Here is a 20,847-nt window from a genome sequence, read left to right as displayed (position 1 = left end):
TCAGAAGGACAACATAATCACCCAAAAGACTAACTCTGAATATTACACCAATTCTACAAGAGGGCCACCATGATCTTCAATCTGCTCACCAGAAGGTCAACATTTCCCAAATGAATAATTCTGGAATCATTTTTTCCAACTCAACAAAACACTTCACTGGATAGTTTATGCACTAAACAATGCTCAGAAATTTCCCCTATCCTCGCAAGCGTCAACGGAAGGACTGGAGGGTTTACTAGAGACAGCTAATATAATACTCCATAAGCAAGGGGAGAAAATGCCTGGACTAATTCACAAGCATTACCAAGTTATCCCTCAATCTCCCGTGACTACTCTTAGCACAGACGCCCAGCGAAGCTCAAAACAAGCAGAATCAAACCTTGGACCAACACTAAAGAACCAACATGGCTGTCAGTCCAAAGTAGCCCAGCCGGAAGAACAGGAAATAACTGAAAATAAAATAAATGACCATGAATCATCAACCATCAATCCAAGATTAACAACCTCTCCAGCGGTCCTTTCGGCACCTGACAAACTATTTGAAAAATTTGCACCACAGCACACTCAGCTGCCTATTTATGGAGACTTACCTAACTGTAATGGAGACATGACCATTTTAGGCTCCCAAGAGGGGGAGGAACAAGTCGCCTCTTACAATCATGATTCCAAACCGGCAAAAACCGTTCCCTTAGAAAGAGGTCATCCAAACAAAAACGTAATCTGGGAATCAATACTTAGTACAATGCAATATTCAACTGTGCCTTTACAATACCAGTCACACAAAATGGATCTCCAGCTGACAGTTCTCCAAACTTTAGCCGACTTTACCTCTGGGATCGATAGGAAATTAGCCGACTTGATTGGTTTGATAAAGAGAGGGCAGGAAGCAACTTACAGTGTACAGCAAAGGCAATAAGAATGTTCCTGTGGCCCAATAGTGGACAAACTACTAACTCTTCCGACAATATTAAGTGACTTACTGACTGTTCTGAAAAAAACTGTCGCTAATCAGAAAACTGTAGGTAATGACAATTCCATAGAGGGGAAAACAGCGTTGGTTCCATTTCTCATGAAGACGTCCGCATCAAATAGTGCACCATCAACAGAAGGTGGCGGATGCCTGCAGAATAGCAAGTCAGAATCCTTGGTTGAAACCACTTCTTGAGCAAAAATTGGGCGCAAGCAAAAAAAAAAAAAAAAAAAAAAGAAAGAGGAGAGTGCATCTCCAGTTCTCTCACTCAGTTACACCAGACCACACAAGCAAGGGAGCACCAAACCCACCAGCACTAATTCCTCCAGAAACAGCTACAACGGAAGTTAGAAAAGAGGCCACAGCCACTGGCACTAATAACCTGCAAGTCAAACAAGAACCAACCAGGAGATTACTTGAAATTAACCTTATACCAACCGCCTCTATAAATGAAAGCAATTTGGAAAAAAATCAGCCTTATCAAAGAACCATTTAAAACACCATTAAAAAGAAAGCCTCTAATTGAGGGGACATTAGCCACAAGGAGGACACATAGTACAACCCTTCAGGAAAATTATAAAGAGCTAAGCTTACCGTCGAATCAAGCCCTTGAGCAAGTACCAATTGAGCAAGAAACAACTCAGTCTCCATCTGTTCAACCTGTATCTACTCACAATAATACTAACCAGGAAACTAACATGACCAACGACTCTCCCTTGGGGTCTTCTACACGTACATTTAACAGTAAAATATACACCTATGCCCCAAATCAGAGAAGTTCTGCTAACACAGTAATTAATTGTGATAAAACATCTCTTTACAACCCACAACCGTCAGAAGTTGTAGAGTTTGAAACCATTATATTACGCAATATAAATCGCGAGGCCGTATGGACATATTAAATAGACAAAACTTGTTACGGCTCTTACACTCTATCCCAACTTTAATTGACATTACATCGTCAGACTTGTCAATTGAATTCTTACCAAACAACAATAACCAAAATTCAGTAGCTACCAGAACTAAATGGATAAATTCAGAGGTTCGGGCAGAATCTTAGTGGAAGAAGACTGATTCCAAAATTGGGGGATAATCATGAAACTAGTCCCAAAGCCATTATATCCAACGCCTTTCCTAAAAAATGACAAACAGCTCAAGTTTGACGACATTCTCAGTCCTGAAAGGAGCAAGGAGTAGAACTCCAGGCACAAGATTGAGGCGAATCTGGCAATTGCAGTGTTACCAGCAGAGACCCAACATACACTATCACAATCTTCAATTAACAACAATTGGTCGGGCATACAGCGTGTAATTACATCAGCGAGCACATATTGACAAGAGTTGGCTGCAAAACATCCACCCCAAACTGAGCGTGACGGCCTTAAATTATGTGTCTGGAATATTAATGGCTTAGCTTCCAAAACAAGCGACCAGGAGTTTCTAAACTACCTGAAATCTTTTGATATAATCTTGCTCCAGGAGACTTGGGAAGATCAGTCCTTTGAACTGCAGGGCTACATCTCTCATCTACTTCCGGCAACAAAGGGGTCTGTTTTTGGCTGTCGTTCAGGTGGCTTATTGCTCTTAACCTCTATAACAGAAATAGTTAAAACCGATCTAAAGAACATTCAATTATCACCTCCAAATTGCATTCAGGTCATACAAATAACGCTCAAGATTAACCAGTACCCACAGGAAGTAATAATAAACATCTATGTTCATTCAAAACAAAAGCTACAAGCAGCAAAGGAGTTGTCAACTGAGTTAAAAAGATTGATGGACGAGGAAGCAACAGGTCACATCATCCTTGCTGGAGATTTCAACATGCATCTCTTAGGAAACATTCAAGACGACAATCAAATCCAGGATCTATCTGCAGCGTGGGGTATTCCGACGCAAGCCCAACTCACAGTCACCAAGCCAGCGCGAAGAGCGAAATACCTGCTTCAGGAGTTGGAGTACTTGAATACGAGAGCCGTAAATGGCCGTTTTAAGGACGATACTCCACTGGCTGCTACATATCATTCAGCCATAGCATCTTCTCACCTAGACTATATCTTCACAACCCTAACACTCTAAAATCATATAGCCTCTTTCGAGATCGGCAATAATGACCTCAGTGACCATATGCCACAAGAACAAAGTCTTAAAGCAAGCTCAAGCCAGACACTGCTCGTCAGTAAAACAATTGTGCAAACCAAAACCAACAATCTCAAAAGAATAAGGTGTAATTCCGCAAATATAGAGGAAATAACATCCATTGCCAAAGACCTGAGGGTCAAACAAGAGGGGAAACTGGCAGCGGAGCCTTTGGAATGCTGGGGCAATTTTGTCAAGTCACTTGGAGAAATATTTTTAAGCAGACAAGGTTTGAAATGGAGGAATGCTTTATATATTCCTAGCAAAATGGCAAAAAGTCCAGTATCCACAAAATCGAAGCAGTTCATAAATCACACACTAAAATAACTCCGCAAATTTCCAAACAATTTGTTACTGCAGAGTCCCCTCCGCGAAGGTAAAAAATCATTAAACAGGAGAAGATGGGAAACTAGAGGAGCAAAGAACGACGAAACATGGGTGAAACTTCTCCATGATGCAAAACAGAAAAACAGCGCCAAATTTTGGCGGTCAATAAATTATAGAAACCCAACCATCTTGGCATCAACTCTAACACCACAGAAGCGGTCTGGAATGAATATCTATTTAATCACTTTAATGACTCAAACCAAAAATTAGACTGTTCCCATCTACCAAGCCAACACTAGTATAATCAAACCAAAGAAAGAAGCAACTACTCATCATTGCTCCAGCAAAGAGAACATTAGCAACTCTTGGCCGATGCAGCGGGAGAAGGTCTTCAGACCAAAACAGCCTACCCATCGAAGCAAAAGAGCATAATAGCGCTACTGCACTGGCCAAAAAAAAGCAAATAGTTAAAGGCAGACAGGCTGGAGCTCCCGGCCCCAATGGCATTCCACCAATGCTATTCAAACAAGATCCTGACTTCTGGAGCAACGCACTGGTACCAGTTTTCAGACATGCTTTAAGAACTCCCACACCTCCAGAATCATGGAGAGGCTCTATTATCAGCCCAAAATATAAGCAAGGCGAGAGGTCTATTCCAAACAATTACCGGCTGAGGCTAAATATTACGCAGGTATAATCTTGAAAGAAATAGCCTACTGGGCCTCAGAGAATAAAATTATCCCTGCAACACAAACAGGATTCTGTCAAGGTCAAGGAACAACAACTAACATCATGGCCTTAACCATGCTCATGGGCGCTGCAAAAGAGGGCAAATACCCCATGTATCCCTGCTTTATAGATTGCACAGCAGCGTTCGACCACGTTGATCGCTCAAAGCTCTGGCATAAGCTGGCCAGCTGGGGGATAGCAACTTCTCTTTTAGATCAAATTAGGTACCTGTATACCAACACGTGGATTAGAATAAAACTAGGTGGCGGAACGCACCTCTTAAGCAGAATTCCCACAACTTAGGGTCTAAAATAGGGGTGCGTCCTAGCCCCACTGCTGTTTAACCTCTTCCTAGCAGACTTACCAGGGGAACTGGACAGCTGTTCATCTCATGCCCCGAAGGTAGGAGGTATGACTCTGACAAACTTGTTATACGCTGATGATCTAGTTCTGATCAGTCGGACCGCAATTGGTCTTCAACATCTTCTGGACGTGGCTAGTAATTTTTCTATATGGAACGCCTTAAAAATAAATCTTACTAAAACCAAAGTTATGTCAGTAAACTACCATAAGAAGACAAGACCAAGCTGGTACTTTGATGGGAAACGCTTATATCAAGTAACAAGCTACAAGTATCTGGGGATACTTTTAGATCAAAACAATTCCTTCAAGCCGCAGCTGGAATCCTTGTGAAGGAAGGGTGCTTTTACCTATTTGGCTCTTAAACCCTTGAAGAAAATGTTGCCGGACCCGTCTCTAGATCCTTTCTTAAAAGTCCTGCGAGCCAAATTGCAGCCCACAATCACTTACGCTAGTGAGCCAATGAGAGGAAGAGATGCAGCAATCTTAAACAGCATAATCGCAACCTCTAACCAAGCAATATTTTAGCTCCCTAAATAGGTTTCCCCAGCCCAAATACGGTTGGAATTTGGACTGCAAAACCAAGAGGCAGAGAGAATGGGAGCCTATGCAAAATACTGGCATAAAATCAAAGCTGCAGAAAATGGTACCCTAAATAACCATCTCTGGGAAGAACTAACACGAATGGGGAAATCACCAGCGAACAAATACCTTCTGGATTCCATCAAGCTCTAGGTCTGACATACCTTTGGAAAACCAACAACTCACTGTGTATTCAAAAAACTAGTCAAAGTCAACAAGACTTAAATCTATTGTAGAGGACAAGGAAGCACTGTCAAAACGGGCCCATGGATGGGTTGTGCTCAACAACTACGAAGCTGGTAAACCTCAACCTTACCTAAGCACAGGAATAAAGATAACAACTAAAGACACATTTCTGAAGCTTCGTTTGGGAGTTGGCTCAATCAACCCATTTTTACCACCTTGGGAACGTAGAGGAGGAGACCAGCAATGCAGGCTATGTGTTTGTGGAGTCGAGAACCTCATTCACATCATTTGTATCTGCGAAAAGTTAAAAGACTTAAGGAAAACTTTACTAAAACCATCCTTTAACCAACACGGTATCAGGTCCTGCAGACAGGCGGTAATCCTGTGCTTCAATCCAACCCTAGCACATTTGAACTGCCGCCTTACAAAATTCCTTGATCTCACTGAACAGAGACTAAAACAAGCATTTGCAATGCAATAGGTCTCGCATTATTAAAGTTAGAGCTATTGGCATTGTAAATGGCAATGCCTTTTATTTGTTTTTGCTTTTAAAACATAAATAAAAGGCATTGTCATTTACAATGCTAATAGCTTAAACTTTCGCAAAAGTGAGACCTATTGCATTGCAACAGAATATAACATTAGGTGTAGTAAAGAGCACAGAAGATTTCAAGGGGTAGAGGGAAGTGAGTGGGACGGACAGGCGAGAACACGACTGGAGGGAGGGGGAAGGTTTGCAGTCACAAATTAAACTCCAAAGAGATACTAAATGAGAGCAGGAATAATGACACGAGAAATATCAAAATAACTAAAGAAAGAGCTCATAGGGAGATACAGGCGAGAGGGGAATTTCTAGCGTGAGAGAGAAAGAAAGGAAAAGAGAATGGAAAAGAGAACATGGGTAGAATAAGACACAAAGGAGAGGAAAACAAGTAGGGAGTGAGATAGAGGAAGAACTAGACAGAGGAAAATTGAGAATGAGGGGTGTTTACAGCCAGAAAGAAAGGGTATAGAGATGGAGAAAGGAAGACAGAGGTGGAAACAAAGAAAGGAAAGATGGTGTTATAGATGTATAGACAGAAATACAAAGAGCTAGAGAATAGGACAAATAGTTGCACTTGGTGATATGGGAGGTGAAATGAGGGACTACAGAAAGGAGTGACAGAATGGAAATGAATTATATATGTTCCTGTTAGGGAAGATTAGCGCTGGGAGCGCTTTAATTTCACTTTTAGCCTTGGGAGCGCTTTCATGCTTGCAGCCCTGGAAGAGCGCTTCATTTTCTGCCCGTAGCGCTGTAAATCGTATTTAGCGCTAAGAGCGCTTTATTGTTGGGAGCCGGTGCCCACCCGGCGTGGATTTGCCCCACTAAATTGTTATTTAGTCTGCGAGTGCCCACCTCGCTTATGTGCCGTTTTATTTGTACTTCGGCTGCCCACACTGATATTTGGATTGCCTTTCCGCCTGTCTGTCTGAAAACGGGCCGCCGCGCTGCCCGCGGCGACCCGGAAACTCTTGGCCAGCCGGCCAATCCGCTCGCGGCCGACCGGAAGTCCCGCCTCCTGAGGTCCGGGAGAAGGCGGCCTGCCGGCGCATGGAGCGCCCTGCCGGTCCTGGGTAGCCCGGGTCCCCAGGAGGGGGCCCGGGGAGAAGGAGGAGTGTGGCGCCTGTTCCGGGGCTCCTCTGACCTGAGGGAGCCCCGATCCATAAGAGGGGACGCGCCGTGAGGAGCAGAGCGCGAGAGGAGCACCGCCGGAAGAGAGCAGCCGGTGAGCGGGGCCCAGGGCTGATGTGAAGGGAGGGGGGCGCGACGGGGCACATTGCCGGTGCCCGCCCCCCCCCCCCCCCCCTCCTCCAGTGGTACCGAGTCCTTGCGGGGGCGCGTGAGGTCCCCCACTGCTGCTGGTGTTCCCGGAGGGAGGCGGCGAATGTTGTCCGCTCCAACGAGGAGTTGGGTTGGGGACTCCGTGCCTGCCTGTGTGTATGCCTGGGGGGGGGGGGGGGGGGGACGTGTGTGCGCGAGAGATTGTGTGTGCGCATAGGTGACTGTGTGTGATTGAGAGAGAATGCGAGGCAGGGGATGTACACGGCGACGTGCACGCCCTCGAGAAGGAATCTGAGACAGCGAGACGCGTGGGCGATCGCTGTCTCACATTCCCCCAGACACGCCAGGAAAAGATGTCTTCGCAGACAAAGCATGCTTCGCATGCTTTTTAGGTCTGCTCGACCTAAAAACGTATCTCTACTGGCCTTGTACAATCACCGTATGATGGTCCTTGGAACTAATCTAGTCAACTTAGCAAGTTACCCTCAGTAACTTAAGCAGAACATCAGGACCACTTCCCCAGTGACATCTTGAAGCTGTTTTTACTGCCACAAACCATTTCAGTGGCGAGGGAACCCCAAGGAGAAGCAATGAATCGGAGGGCGGATTGCTCAATAACATATCCTATATGAGATAGACTTTTTAACCGGACTAAAACAGTAACCACATTTTATACGGCTTTATGTAAGATACAGTCTGGATTGTTTTAAAACTAGTTAATCTCTTTATAATAGTTAACCATTTTAAAACTGGTCACACTATTGTAACAGTGGATTGTTGTTTTTAAAGATTATTTAATGTGTGCAACAGTTTTAATAATCACGAATAATAATAAATTACTTACTTACTCCGAGTCACCTTACCCAGTGACTGGGAAAGACTTCTTAGAAAGAAAAACAACTTGCAAACATCTGGACCCAACACTAATTGGCAGGAGTATGCAAAGCATGTGTATCTACAGCACACAAGCATCGAACACTGTTACAGCTAGTTCTCTGCATAGTATTTTAGATAGTAATCCCTTAGCAAACAAGGATAAAATAATAGCCAACCTGAATAAAATAACTGTGCCAATTCATTTATCTAATAACAAATACAAAAATGAATGGAACAAAACATTCAATGTACCTGGTCTGTTGTCTGTAGGAGGGGACAAGAGGTCCCTCATCTGTGCATCTTTTAATCCTTCCACCCACTGCAGATCAAGAGTTCGGAGTAATGGACAGCTTGAGCTACAGAGCGCTGAAACAGCAACCCATGAACATCCAGATAACAGAAGGTTTCGAAGGCCTAAAATGAGGGCAAAAATATAAAAACAAGTGCTGATAACAGAAATAAAATTACTCTGACGTTTACGATGTTGCAATACATTTATAGAACTCTCAATTTCTACTATGTGCTCGTTTTAAGCAAAATGACAATGTTTGGCAAAACTGACTTTCAATGAACAACAGAAACCTTTTTAAAGCAATGATGAATATGCGACACATGGCTGCACATCAAAATAATTTGAACTGCTTCAATTTAAAGCTGCTGGTCTTATTTGGTTCTTGCATGCATTAATGTAGCTCAGACCAAGCAAAAGAGGGCAATGGATGGAACAATATTTGTGTAATTGGTAGGCACTGCAGTGAAATGCAAGGCTAAGCTCTGGTAAAGTGACCCCATAATACAAAACACCAACTTGTGAAATACATTCGAAGATAATAAGCTGGCCTTTGTGTGTCAAAGCTCCAAAGCAGCAGATAGGAGGGCAAAATCACTTAAATTATGAAGTCAACATTTTTAGCCACAATTAAGACGGAGAGTTGCCTTCAGGGATAACATAGCACGAGTATAACAACCACTTTGCATAATATTCCTTAGTAGGGACATATGAACCTTTATAGCAAACGGGTAAACACATTTCATCTTGCATAACAGCATAGCTTGGTCTCTAAAAATTAAAGTCAACTACAAAGCTTTCATAAAAGAATTTGTATTCAGAATGTTCTCTTGCCTAAGTCAACAGGAAGACACACTCACTCATAAAAGATCCTTAACATAACATGGTTGGAGTAGAACAGAGTCTAGATTGGGGGAAGAGGCCAAAAAGTCCCCCAAGATTAACTCTCAATCCTTGTTCACCTGCTTTTTATTTTAGGTTTTCCTGTGCAGCCTATTGTTAAAATAATGCAATACACTGACCTCAAGAAGTTTACATAGATGAAGACTGATGAGCCTACTCGCTTTGTTGTCTATATAGTTAAGGTTTCTCACCATGTCAAACATCCCAACTTCAACTAGATTAGATACAATAATTCACTCATGTTGCTTACCTGGAAGTCTATTTATGAGCCAGCTCAGTTGCTTTTTTGATATATTAGTCCAGCTCAAGTCAAGCGTCACAGGCTGCCTCCTAATGATACCACTCAGCATAAGTGGAGTGATCGATTTGGAACGGTTTAGATCGATTTTGGTCCACAATCGCTTATCACAGCACCTGCAACAACACAATTATTAGTTTGAGAATGTTTGGCTTTTTGCCAAAAATTTTCTTCTAGATTGGAAGTAAACACTTAATGTGAAAAAAAAATGGTGCATTATTCTTATCTACAGAGCAGAGAAATGCTGGATTAGTTACTGGTAATTTCCATAACTCCAATGCGAACTTCCTTATTCCAGTAAAGAGAAACAGGTTGCCAATATCCAAGAAAAGAGAAACTTTTATTAGAGAAACACTACCACCATTCTTTTCTTATTCCAGTGTTTACACTTTCAGGAGACCATCTCCTGCGCGGCACTTTGTTGCGATTTCCTACAATTATGCTCTGACTGGAAATTCTTCACACTCTAAAGATCTCTTTATTTTCTCTATGGAAGTGACTTATAAAAGAGATACCCCTCCCTGTCCCATCCCCAAGTGTTCTGAGTAACTATCCTTGTCTGCATTTGATTGAGGCCAAAACACCTCCAGGAGGGTCTGTGAATCCTAAATACAGATGAAAAATGGGCAATATTGGTATTTGTAAATCATTTAACCATTATTTCCTCATAACCTTCCTCACCACAGTCCTTACTCTTAGAATATACCAAATGACATGTCTTTGTCACAATCCCACAGACAAAACAGGACAACTTCCAGGACCATGTCAACAACTATTCAATAAACATCAAATCCATCTCCAGCAATCCCATCTGACCATAGCAACAAACAAAAGAAGCCTTGTACTGAACCCTAAAGTCTCCCAACTGATACATCTCAAGGCGGTAATGGCACACAAATATCGATGTAGTAGTCCCTGTAAAAAATATGAACAGCTTCTGCCTAGGGTGACAAGACTGCCTTAATCCCAGCAGATGTCTTCCAGGCTGCATTTTGGACCATCCCACCAGTAACTCAAGACAGAATACAAACATAGCCTTGACCCACCTACTTAAGGTAAACAAAGATTTTGAACCACCTCTTGGGCAAAACCCAAGAACTGAGGCGATGATATGCAACGATCTAGATAATGGTCAAGAGATTTAGAAACGTCAAGCAAGATAATTCCAAGGTTCCACCATAGATTAATCCCACAACAAATAAGGACAAGCTCAAAATCCCTTTCACTTTAGAACTGCTCTCAAACTATGGACGAAGTGCTGCCTGGTTACACTCCTAGGATAGCGTAGATGGCACTGCAGAGCCTCTACCGGTCCCTTACCATATTTAATAGACGATAAAATTACTATTTCGAATGTGCTTAGGGGCAAAAAGGTGACCATGTTTTCCAGAATCTTTGTACAGATGTCCCTCTATATAAGGCATAAGGCATGCAGGTAGATCAATGTGGATACAGGTAGCTATAAACTAAACAAATCCGGTCATCCCACTGGACCCTGTACATGACATTGATCTTAGGTCTGTCTGAGACATCAACCCTTCTCCTCCATTTTTTTAATGAATGAAATAATATCTACTGCCCAACCGTAACCAGTTAGGGAGGTGCGCGAGTGGTTTGGACTTCAATGAACATTGCTACCATGCAGAAACAAGATTATGGGTATGTAGCGTTTTCTTCTACTTTGCAGGTTCTTAAGTGATAGCAATTTAATAGGGTTGCAAACTAATCAATTATCTCTAAGCGCTGCTCTTCTACCCTGAGGGTATCTGGGCACTGAGGTTCTGTTGGTTTTAGTCAAAGACAGGTCTCGAGTCTTCTTAATTAAACAAGGGAGGGTGATGTGCATAGGTGGAGGGGTAGATCGTTCCAGGCCTTGGCGGCGAGGTAGGAGAAGGCAAGATCTCCACTGTGGCTTCGGCGAATGTAAGGGTGCGTGAGGGGGGCTAGGGCCACAGAGCAGGTGTCTGCGAGAGTTGTTGGCAGTTTGGGCAGTATTTGATGTATGCAGGTCCCTGGCTGGGTATGGCCTTGTAGGCCAGTGTCAGTAAGTCGAGGAGGAGGATGGCTACTGTTTAACCATGGGGGAGGATGGATCTGATGTCGTTGCCAGCTACAAGGGCGGTCTCGGTGCTGTGATCGGCGCGGAAGCCGGACTGGGAGGCCTAAAGCAGGTTGATCTCTTCTAGGTGCCCTGTGGGCTGGTGGTTGATGGCTTTTGACGGGGAACAGAAGCAGCAAGATAGGTTTCTGACCTCTGCGTGTTTCCATCTGTCGGGGAAGGCCACAATGGTGAGAGGCGCTGAAGATGTTGGGGAGTTCTACGCCGATTTGTTTGTTTCGGAGGTTGAAAAAGAATGGTGAGGGCTTGGTTCTGTGGGTGGTCTGGAGTGGATGGAGGAAATGATGGCTGTGGTGATCTGCATAGTAAGAGGATTCTATGTGGTGAATGAATATCTGGTGTCCATAGATGATGCTAGGTTACTAAAGTTGAAGTCGGAGGCTTGGGGATCAAAGTGGTTGTAGATGGCGGCTATCTTGTTGTGGCAGTAGTCAGACAGGGTGTCGCAGAGATCTTGGGAGGGGCGGATCGTGTCCTTAGTGGCTGACAGGCAGAACTCTAACGACGTTGAAGAGTTCCTTACTGTGGTTGATGCTTGTTTCGATACAGTCTGTGAGGGAGTCTGTAGGAAAGTGCTCCTTTTTGCATGGTTACCCCCTCTAACTTTTTTCCAGATACCGGATGGCAACTTGATTGAGTGTGCCCAGAGTCCCTTCCCTATCAGGTTCCCAGGGCATGTTCTTTCCCAAAACTGTACCTCTATCTCCACAACTGGCACACCTTTGGGCCACATGTAAGCCCCTTATAAAAAGGTACCAGCGAGGGCCCCTGAGGGCTGTAGCATGCATGTATTATGCCACCCACAGGGACCCCTCACCCAAACACACAGACACTGGCATTGCAGGCTGCGTGTTTTGGTACAGACTAAACTTAAGAGTCGACATGGCACCCATCCGTGGGTGCTAGGCCCACCAACACTGCCTTTGCCATGGCTAAGTCACTCCTCTAGCAGGCCTTACAGCCCTAAAGGCAGGGTTAACAATTCCACCGGTGAGGGCATAGCTGCATGAGCAATATGTCCCCACAGTGTCTGTTCCATTCACAGGCATTGCAAGTGCAGTGAAGCCATTTTGAGTTTTGCAGCTGGGAGTTTGTCATTACGAACTGCATAGCCCCAGGTTGGCTCCACTGGGAAGTTCGGTACCAAACTTTTCAGCACAATTCATTCCGACTGATGGCAATGTGGGATTTAATGTAAAAAACACTCAGGGGACAGCTTAGAGATGCCCCCTGAAAAAACTACAGGCTCTGGTGTTCCTGACTGGCTACCAGCCATCTGTCACTACCAGACAGACTCTGGTCCCTGGGTCTGAAACAAAGCCCATCCTGGGCAGAGCTGTCATGCCTTCACCCCAAGATGGGTAGGGTCCACGAATGGGAAGCTTCAAAGGCCTGCCATCCTTTTGCTGCTATCAGCAACTGGCCCCCACCTGTTCTGACCCCTACAAGGGGGGCGTGGGCGAATCTGTGGGAAAACCTAGTCAGGAATGGAGGTGTGCCAACCTTTGCCAACCCCATCCCTCAAGTGGCGGAGGCGAAGTGAAGTCCACATCTCAGTCCCCTTCATCTTGAAGATGAAGGGACTCAACCAATCAGGAAGAGGTCTATGTCCCCCACTCCCTCCTGGAGGGTGACCTAATAGGGGGTGTAGACACCCCAGGTAAGGGACCCATTGGTCCTGACCTGCACACCCCTGTAGCACCCCTAGATCTAGTATTTAGGGGCACCCCTTGAACCCTGCCTCTTCAGATTCGACAGAAGTCAGAAGACCACTGCCAGACAAGGAACTGAACCACTGCAGACAGAAGTCGACTGGAACCCTGCCACCTGCAGCCGGTTTCACAACTGGACCCGCTGTCCTTCTAGAATCCCCAACAGGCCTCCAAGAAACCCCAGAGACCTTCCATCCTTCACCTAATCTCCAAGGACCTCCCTTTGTGTTAGAGGCTCTAGTCTCCAGCATCTGCCAATACACAAACTGCAGTAGTTGAGGACTGATACTTATATCAACACGACTCAGCCCTGCCAGAAGAAAGCACCTGAGCTGGAATGTGGCCTCTCTGAGACGGCCCAACATTGGTGGAACTCCTCCATACCTCGTGCATCTCCATCCCCAAGACCGCGACAGCGACTGCTGGGCTTGTGGTGCCTCCCTTCGACCTAGAGTGACTCGCTGACGACGACCGCAACGTTCTGGGCGTTGGCAGCCTACTGACTCCCATTCATCCTCTTTGCTCTCCACGATAGCAAACATCATTGTTGGTATCGACCGCTGCAGCACAGACACTGAACTCCGCACCTCTCTAGGTGCCCTCAGTCTCCTTGACTAGCCTTGGCCTCTGTAAACTCTGCACCAGGCCGCCCCATGCCACTTGTGGTGCAGGGTCTACCTTGAACTGACCCTATCCCAGGGCCGGTCTTAAACACCCAAAGACTGGAAAAGTAAGTTGTGTACTTACCTGCTGATGCAGAACTCTGTTTTCCTTCCTTAGGATTGCATTGCATTTCATTTATTACCTACGACAGTCTATCTTTTTCAAGAGCTAAATGTTACTGTTTCGGATTGGCAATATCAAAGTATTTCCAAGACCATAAAAGCATTTCTACTGCCTTCCTGAAATTATTATTTGCCTGTAACTGAGTTCAACTTGGTCCCTAAAAATAAAAGTAACTAAAGTAATATTCTTGCAAAACATTGGTCAGGAGCTAGTCTTTGAGTGTGCTCCTGTCTTGTATGAGGGTGTACAACAAATGCATTCACACTACCGTCTGATAAGCCTAACTGCTCAGCCCAGCTACCACTACATTGAAAGTAAGGTTCTATCTATGTATAACTCTGTCAAACCTTTGGGGACTCCCTGGACTCTGTGCACACTATACCTCTTTTTGGCATAGTATATACAGAGCCAGCTTCCTACAGCGTCTCTTTTTGTGTCCTTAATGCGTTGGTGGTAATTGTCAAAGGCCGATTTGAAGGTGGTTCGGTCAGTGGGGTGTCTGGTGGTCCGCCATTGTTTTCTAATCGTTTGCAGTTGCACTTGAAGGTTCTGAGTTCTAGTGTGCATCAGCTGGCTTGTCTTGAGGTTCTGCTGGTTTTCACTGGCTTATTGTGTGTGTGGGGAGGGGTTGAGGGGGAAGGAGCCAGTTACAGGGTTGATGCTATGTCGAGCTGACTGGTGTTGAGGGCCTCTGTCCACTGGGTCTCAATCACATTGCTCCAGCTGAGGTGGCAAGAGCTCTGGGGCTTGGTGGGGGTGTCCGGGCAACCTGTGATGGTGAAGAAGACGATGGCGTCCAGAGGAGTTCAGTGACATGGTAGTATTGGACTCTGTCACTGGATGTGAAGATCGGTTTCAGCGTGTGTGGGGACAGCAAATATTGCCCTTTCCCTAAATAGACTGCCTCACAAACCATTGCACAATGCATGGCAGTAGTTGCAGACTTAAACCGAACAGTAAGTAGCAGTGTATTGATAATGTTGGTCTCCTAAATGAAATCTCCAAAATTCTCTGTGATGTGATGCAGGAATATGGAAATAAGCTTCCTGAAGCCAGTCATTTTCGATTATGTGCAGATTGATTTAATGGAGAGCTAATATTCTGAACTTTTCTTTGGTGATCAACTTGTTGACAAACTGAAGGTCTATTATTGATCTATATTGTTTCGTTTACCTGTTCCTTAGGATCAGGAAATACCTGAAGTAAACTCCTTTGTTCTTAAGTTACTTTTACATCACTCGCTTTTGTAAAAGAAGACAAGTTTGGTCTTTTAACCCAGACAGCTGATGTTTTGATGCTTGTTTTGGTGGAACAGGCAATGGAACAGCCCTGAAGTGAATTGAATATTCTCTTTGTATATGTTAAGAACCAATCTGCCTGTGGGTACTAGTTTTAATTTTTTAAGGTAATAGGTTACTGCTCTTCCTACAGACGTGGCTAACTGTAGAAATGGAGGTGGTGGGTTGGAACACCATCACTGTATGTTACCAGACGAATTACTCCCTTTAAAAAGGGATGTCTACGGGAGAGTGGTCTTCAGCTTTTGATATTGTCTTTGCTGAGGTCTCTGTTGTTGCTGCGGTGGATACAACTAACAAGGATTGAACCCTCTGAAGCAAGCATGGTCTGTCTTTGGGTCTGTAATGCTGTTTAAATAACGTTCTGATCTTCCAGACCATCAACCTGAAGGGTCTTGGATTCATTTTTCATTCTAGACAGCTCTTCTTCAGTATGTTGTCGGAAGAGTGCTGAACCTGAAAAAGGCAAATTCTGAATTCTGAGTTGCCCATCAGGCTTTAAGGCCAGGCCTGGCCATGAATATCATCTTAGAGAACGTCTGTGACAGTAGCTAGTTGCAGCAAGCTCAGCCAAGTCTACTTCTGCACACATTAGCTGGCTGGAGACCATGGATTCCTCCTTAACCATCTCCAAAATGCTTGGCAAACGACCTGATGCACTAGGGGTTTGAGTGGAGGGGTAGGGGTGGTGGGGGACTATGATCGACAGGATCCCTGAGGCACTTGGAAATTTTGCAGGAGGGAGGGAGAAGAGCGACAGACAGCTCCACACCTTACTTTTAAAGAAGAGGAGACGTGTGCAGGCTCTAGTTTCGAGAGACTGTGGGGAAGCAGACATTGGAAAACTGTGGACAATGTTCATTGTTTGTACACATGTAGAATTGTGATGGGGGGGGGGGAGGGTACGTGGTTGCTCAGTTTGAACAGAATTTTGATTTTAGGACTAGTGGAAAACTCAAATACATACACATCTCCATAATGCTTGTTGCTGATGTATTGGCAAATTCAAGACAAGAACTTTCATGTAGTCCCATATTTCTCAGTAGTATCTGCCAAGGAGAGCTGTAGTGCTGGCATTCTCCAAGTATGGAGCTCTTACCACATGTAGGAAGCTGGCGTTTTATAACATCATATGAGGTGTACTGTGCAAAGAGTCAGAGGTTCCCTTCATGAATGGACAGGGTGCTTACTCCCAAGGTGCTTTTCTAAGGGGTAGTATGGTCGACCAGCCTAAGGCTCTGATCCATCGGATCTGACCCACAGTGGATGATGCACTGAAATCCTAGACCAAAACTAAGCATGTCTTTTAATCCAGCTCGACCTATCTTCTGCTTTTGACACCGTCAAACACGACAATCTTCTAGACCTCCTGAAACAGAATGGGCCTATCAGGATCCGTCCTAAATTGAATCATCTCTTTTCCCCAAAATAGATCAAAGAGATTCAAGGTCAATCAATCTCTAAGTACATCCTAGTCACATTAGGAGCCCCGCAGGGCTCCTGCCTTCCACCAACTCATGCAACCATTTACCGAAATTCTTAGCTCCTCCAACATTCATGATCACATGGGTAGAGCAATTAGAAGCAGGGATAGGGCTATGATTGGTGTAGCCAGGAAACACTACAATGCTAGTGTTCGCCTGGCTAAGAAAAAATGGGATGAAGAGTATTGGGATGAATTGCTGGAGGCCTCAGGGGCAAGGGATTCCAGGCTTTTCTGGGAAGTTGTGAAGTGGGGTAGAGGTGGCACCCCAAATAAACCAGATAATGTTGATGAGGCATCCCGGGTGGAGTATTTTAAACCCCAGTACGCAGAGATTAGGGAGGCCGTGGCTCCGGAAGCAATTCCAGTTGTATTCTGTACGGAAAGTTTGTTTTCCACCAAAGAAGTAGAATTGGTAATTTGCTCCTTACAAGGGGGAAGTGCACCGGGTTTAGATGGGATACCCTCTGACATATTTAAAAATGATAAAGTACGGTGGGCCAGGTATGTGACCCTACTGGGAAATGCCATAGCAAAAGGAGCTGTATTCCCAGAAATATGGAAGGGAGCAATAATCATACCCATCCACAAGAAAGGTGATCGGTCACTCCCGGCCAATTATAGGCCAATAAGTTTGATTGCCACTGTCCAAAAAGTGGTAGGGAAGATGGTGGTAAACAAACTGATGGACTGGGTAGAGGAGAACAATGCTCTGTCCCCTTACCAGGCAGGTTTCAGGCGGGCAACCAGTACGGTAGACCAAATATTCCGTTTCACTATGTTGCGGTGGGGGACGGTGCTCCTTGGCGATGGCAGCCTATACGTCGCTTTTGTCGACTTGCGGGCTGCCTTCGACCTGGTCCCAAGGAGCAAGCTCTGGACAGTTTTGAATGGAATGGGGGTCCCGCCTGAGTTGCTCACTTTGATCATGAGGCTCCACGAGTGCAACTTTGCCAAAGTCCAATGGGGGTTGAATGGGGAATCCACTGTCGACTTTCCGGTTGAAAGGGGGGTACGACAGGGATGTGCAATGGCACCCTTGCTCTTTTCCCTATTTATTAATGGAATTGTGGGTAGGATGCTGGATGCAAGTTTGGATGCACCTTCGCTAGCGGGCATCAGGGTCCCGATACTGATGTTCGCTGACGATACTTTAATTGTGTCCAAAACCCCGGCTGGACTGCAGCGTGCTTTAAATATATTTGATGTTTTCTGTGGGGAGCATGGCCTTGAAGTTAATGTTGGCAAGACCAAGCTGATGGCTTTCTCCCAAAGGCGTAGACCTCGACCAAGGATATCTCTGAACAACATTGAGCTCGAGGTAGTTAGTGTCTTTACCTATCTTGGGGTTGAGATATCTAGCAAGCCAGGTTGGTCCCACCATATAGAAAAGGCGGTACTGAGGCATCAGCAGATTGCAGGGGCGCTTCGGGTGGAGCAAGCAAAATCAAAAACCAAGCCTATAAAACCGGTTCTTCTCGTCGACGATGCCAAAGCTATAGGGTCAGCCCTATATGGGACAGAAGTGTGGGGTTTCGAGAGGCTCCCTACTTTACAAACATCAGAGAATAGATTTCTAAGGGGAATTACGGGTCTCCCCCAGAGTGCGCAATTAATCCCGCTCGGTCTTGATCTAGGGAGGAGATCTGTTAGTGACCGAGCTCGATTAAGGCCTATTCTCTATTGGAGACGGCTATGGACTACTCCAGAAATTCGACACTATGCCGACGGGTTTCTAGCCCTAATTAAAGCAGACACCTTCCACAAAATATCATGGTTGAAGAAACTCAGGGTCGTTCTGGGTGAGCTCGGCCTCCCTAATCTTTGGGATAATCCATCTGGGGAAGTATTCCCAAGTAAAAACACCATTAAGACCCTTTATTGGGATTACATAGAAAAAAGACTCTGGAGAAGTACAAAATCCGAAACAATGGGGAGAAGATTTTTGGAAATTAAAATGAGACATGTATTAGAACAATATTGGGACAGTATCACTGTCCCAATGGACAGGAAGTTATTTTTCCAGTTAAGGTCTGGTTCCCTTCCCTTGAGATCCTTGACGGGTAGATGGCGGAGCTCGTATACCTCATGCTGTCCGGTGTGTGGTGCAACTAATGAAAGCATAGGCCACTTTTTATTTTTGTGCGAGGCCTATGCTATCCCAAGGAGAGTATGGCTGGCCCAAGTTTGTAGAATCCTTGGGGCATCTAGTGGTATTGAGGGGTTAAGAATCATCTGTACCTCCACTGATATGCCCATTGTGCTGGGAACAGCAAAGTATTTGGGGTGGGCATGGTCCATTAGGCGGAGGGTTATATCTGCTAATATGAATTGATATTGTTATATAAGTTTAAATAACTTTTTTGTTAAAGCTTGCACAACTGTTTTAAATGTATTTATATGTATGAAATACAGATTTTAATTAACATGTATTTTTAAATGTATGTGTGCTTTTATGAGTATATATCTCGAATAAAGCTTTACAACAACAACAACATTCATGATCACATGTACGCAGACGATACACAACTGTACCTAAAGGTCTCTTCTCTGGAGGACATCAGATCTCTTAATTTAACTCTACAAAAAAACAGCTTTGGCTTGCTGAAAACAACCTGAAACTAAACACCTCGAGACTGAATTCCTCCTAATCGCTCCCCCCAACCTAACAACACTCATAGAGGAATGGCTTAAAGAACTCACAGCGCTGAACTGCCTGCCTCAAGTTATACACTTACAGTTCCTCATTTACAAGGCTAGTGATACTAACCAATTCGGTTTGTGATGCACTGTAAGTACAATTAGAAAATTGAAATGTTGAGAGCTCCACTGAAGAAAATAAAGTCGCTCTGAGGTTATAATGGCTGGTATAAGGCCGGAGCTCCAACATCACAATGTTTGTCTACAAGTTTCTCCCGCAATAAATTAGAACATCCTAGCCTTAGTGGGTGGATTGTTCTAATAGTCTTATTTCCCTTCTGCCTCTGGCAAGACCATCTCCCTGTCTATGAGCCCTATCCATATCTGGGATTCAGGGCCTTTAACAACTGGTATAGCCCTCGGCACCGAGCTATCAAGCTATAACTTTAACAATAAATAATTCTACAAAGGACAACTGGGAAGCGCTTACAGAGACTTTTGCTAAACAATACGCCTCAAGAGAAAAACCAACACGAGCACCCTCAATGCTCAGAGAATAGCCTCTATCATCACACTAGAGGGGTAGAAAAGAACAAACAAAGTTAACAAGGCCCTGAGGGAAGTGAAAACATTCCAAAACAATGCAACCCTAATATTGAATCCGAGGAGCTCAAAAAAAGATCTAAAATCTGGCAACCTGGACAGAAAAGAAACAAACCACAGAAACGTTTTTGGCTAAACTAAATTGGGACATCAAACACTAACTGCAATTCTTTTTGGAGGCAATCCACTAAAGCACCGCTTGGACTCAAACATTTGAAAGGAATCCAGAGCTAATTTCCTGTATGCCCATTTTAATGCTAGTTGGGCGACTCATCGTGCACATACAAACGAAGAGTCAATGCTGACAGAAGCAGGAGGGTGACCTATCCGAGTGCGATGACAGTCCAAACGCCACTAATGAAGAGGTCGAACACGCAGGCAATAATTTGGTACCAATCAATGCAGACTCCATCCAATGGCAATTATCTAAGAGTTGAACCGACGGAGCCCCGGGACCAAATAGAACCCCACCAGCTATTTTTAAAGACAATCCAGCCAAGTGGGCAGAGCGTATGAATGCAAACCTTTCTTCCCCCTTTGTTCCTCCGCGATCCTTCTCACTCCAAATAATCTGACTAAATATCCACCACAGAAATTACTTCATATTTCAGTGTATATAACAAGGACCCCCTGAACACAAATTAGATCAATTCCTAGGTCAGGGAAAAACAGTTATGAGGAGAAATCAACCTAGGCAATTATATATTCCTGTCTACACAATG

At 44.6% G+C, this 20,847-nt stretch overlaps 1 protein-coding gene across 7 annotated transcripts in view; it reads right to left on the bottom strand.

The window, feature by feature from the left end:
• Positions 1-20,847, bottom strand: part of KDM2B (lysine demethylase 2B) — a 1,060,697-nt gene that overhangs the window by 97,375 nt on the left and 942,475 nt on the right. For all 7 annotated transcript variants that reach the window (XM_086943000.1, XM_086942999.1, XM_086942995.1 and 4 more), the window contains 2 exons: positions 9,437-9,600; positions 8,247-8,408 (listed from right to left, as the gene is read on the bottom strand). In XM_086943000.1, coding sequence (XP_086799126.1) covers positions 8,247-8,408; positions 9,437-9,600 — 326 coding nt within the window. The remainder of the gene's footprint in view (positions 1-8,246; positions 8,409-9,436; positions 9,601-20,847) is intronic.

The sequence above is a fragment of the Lissotriton vulgaris genome, chromosome 11, assembly GCF_964263255.1.
Source record: "Lissotriton vulgaris chromosome 11, aLisVul1.2, whole genome shotgun sequence".
Classification (NCBI taxonomy): Eukaryota; Metazoa; Chordata; class Amphibia; order Caudata; family Salamandridae; genus Lissotriton; species Lissotriton vulgaris.
The sequence above is the reverse complement of the archived record's forward strand: the minus strand, read 5'-3'. Positions and strand labels throughout refer to the sequence as shown.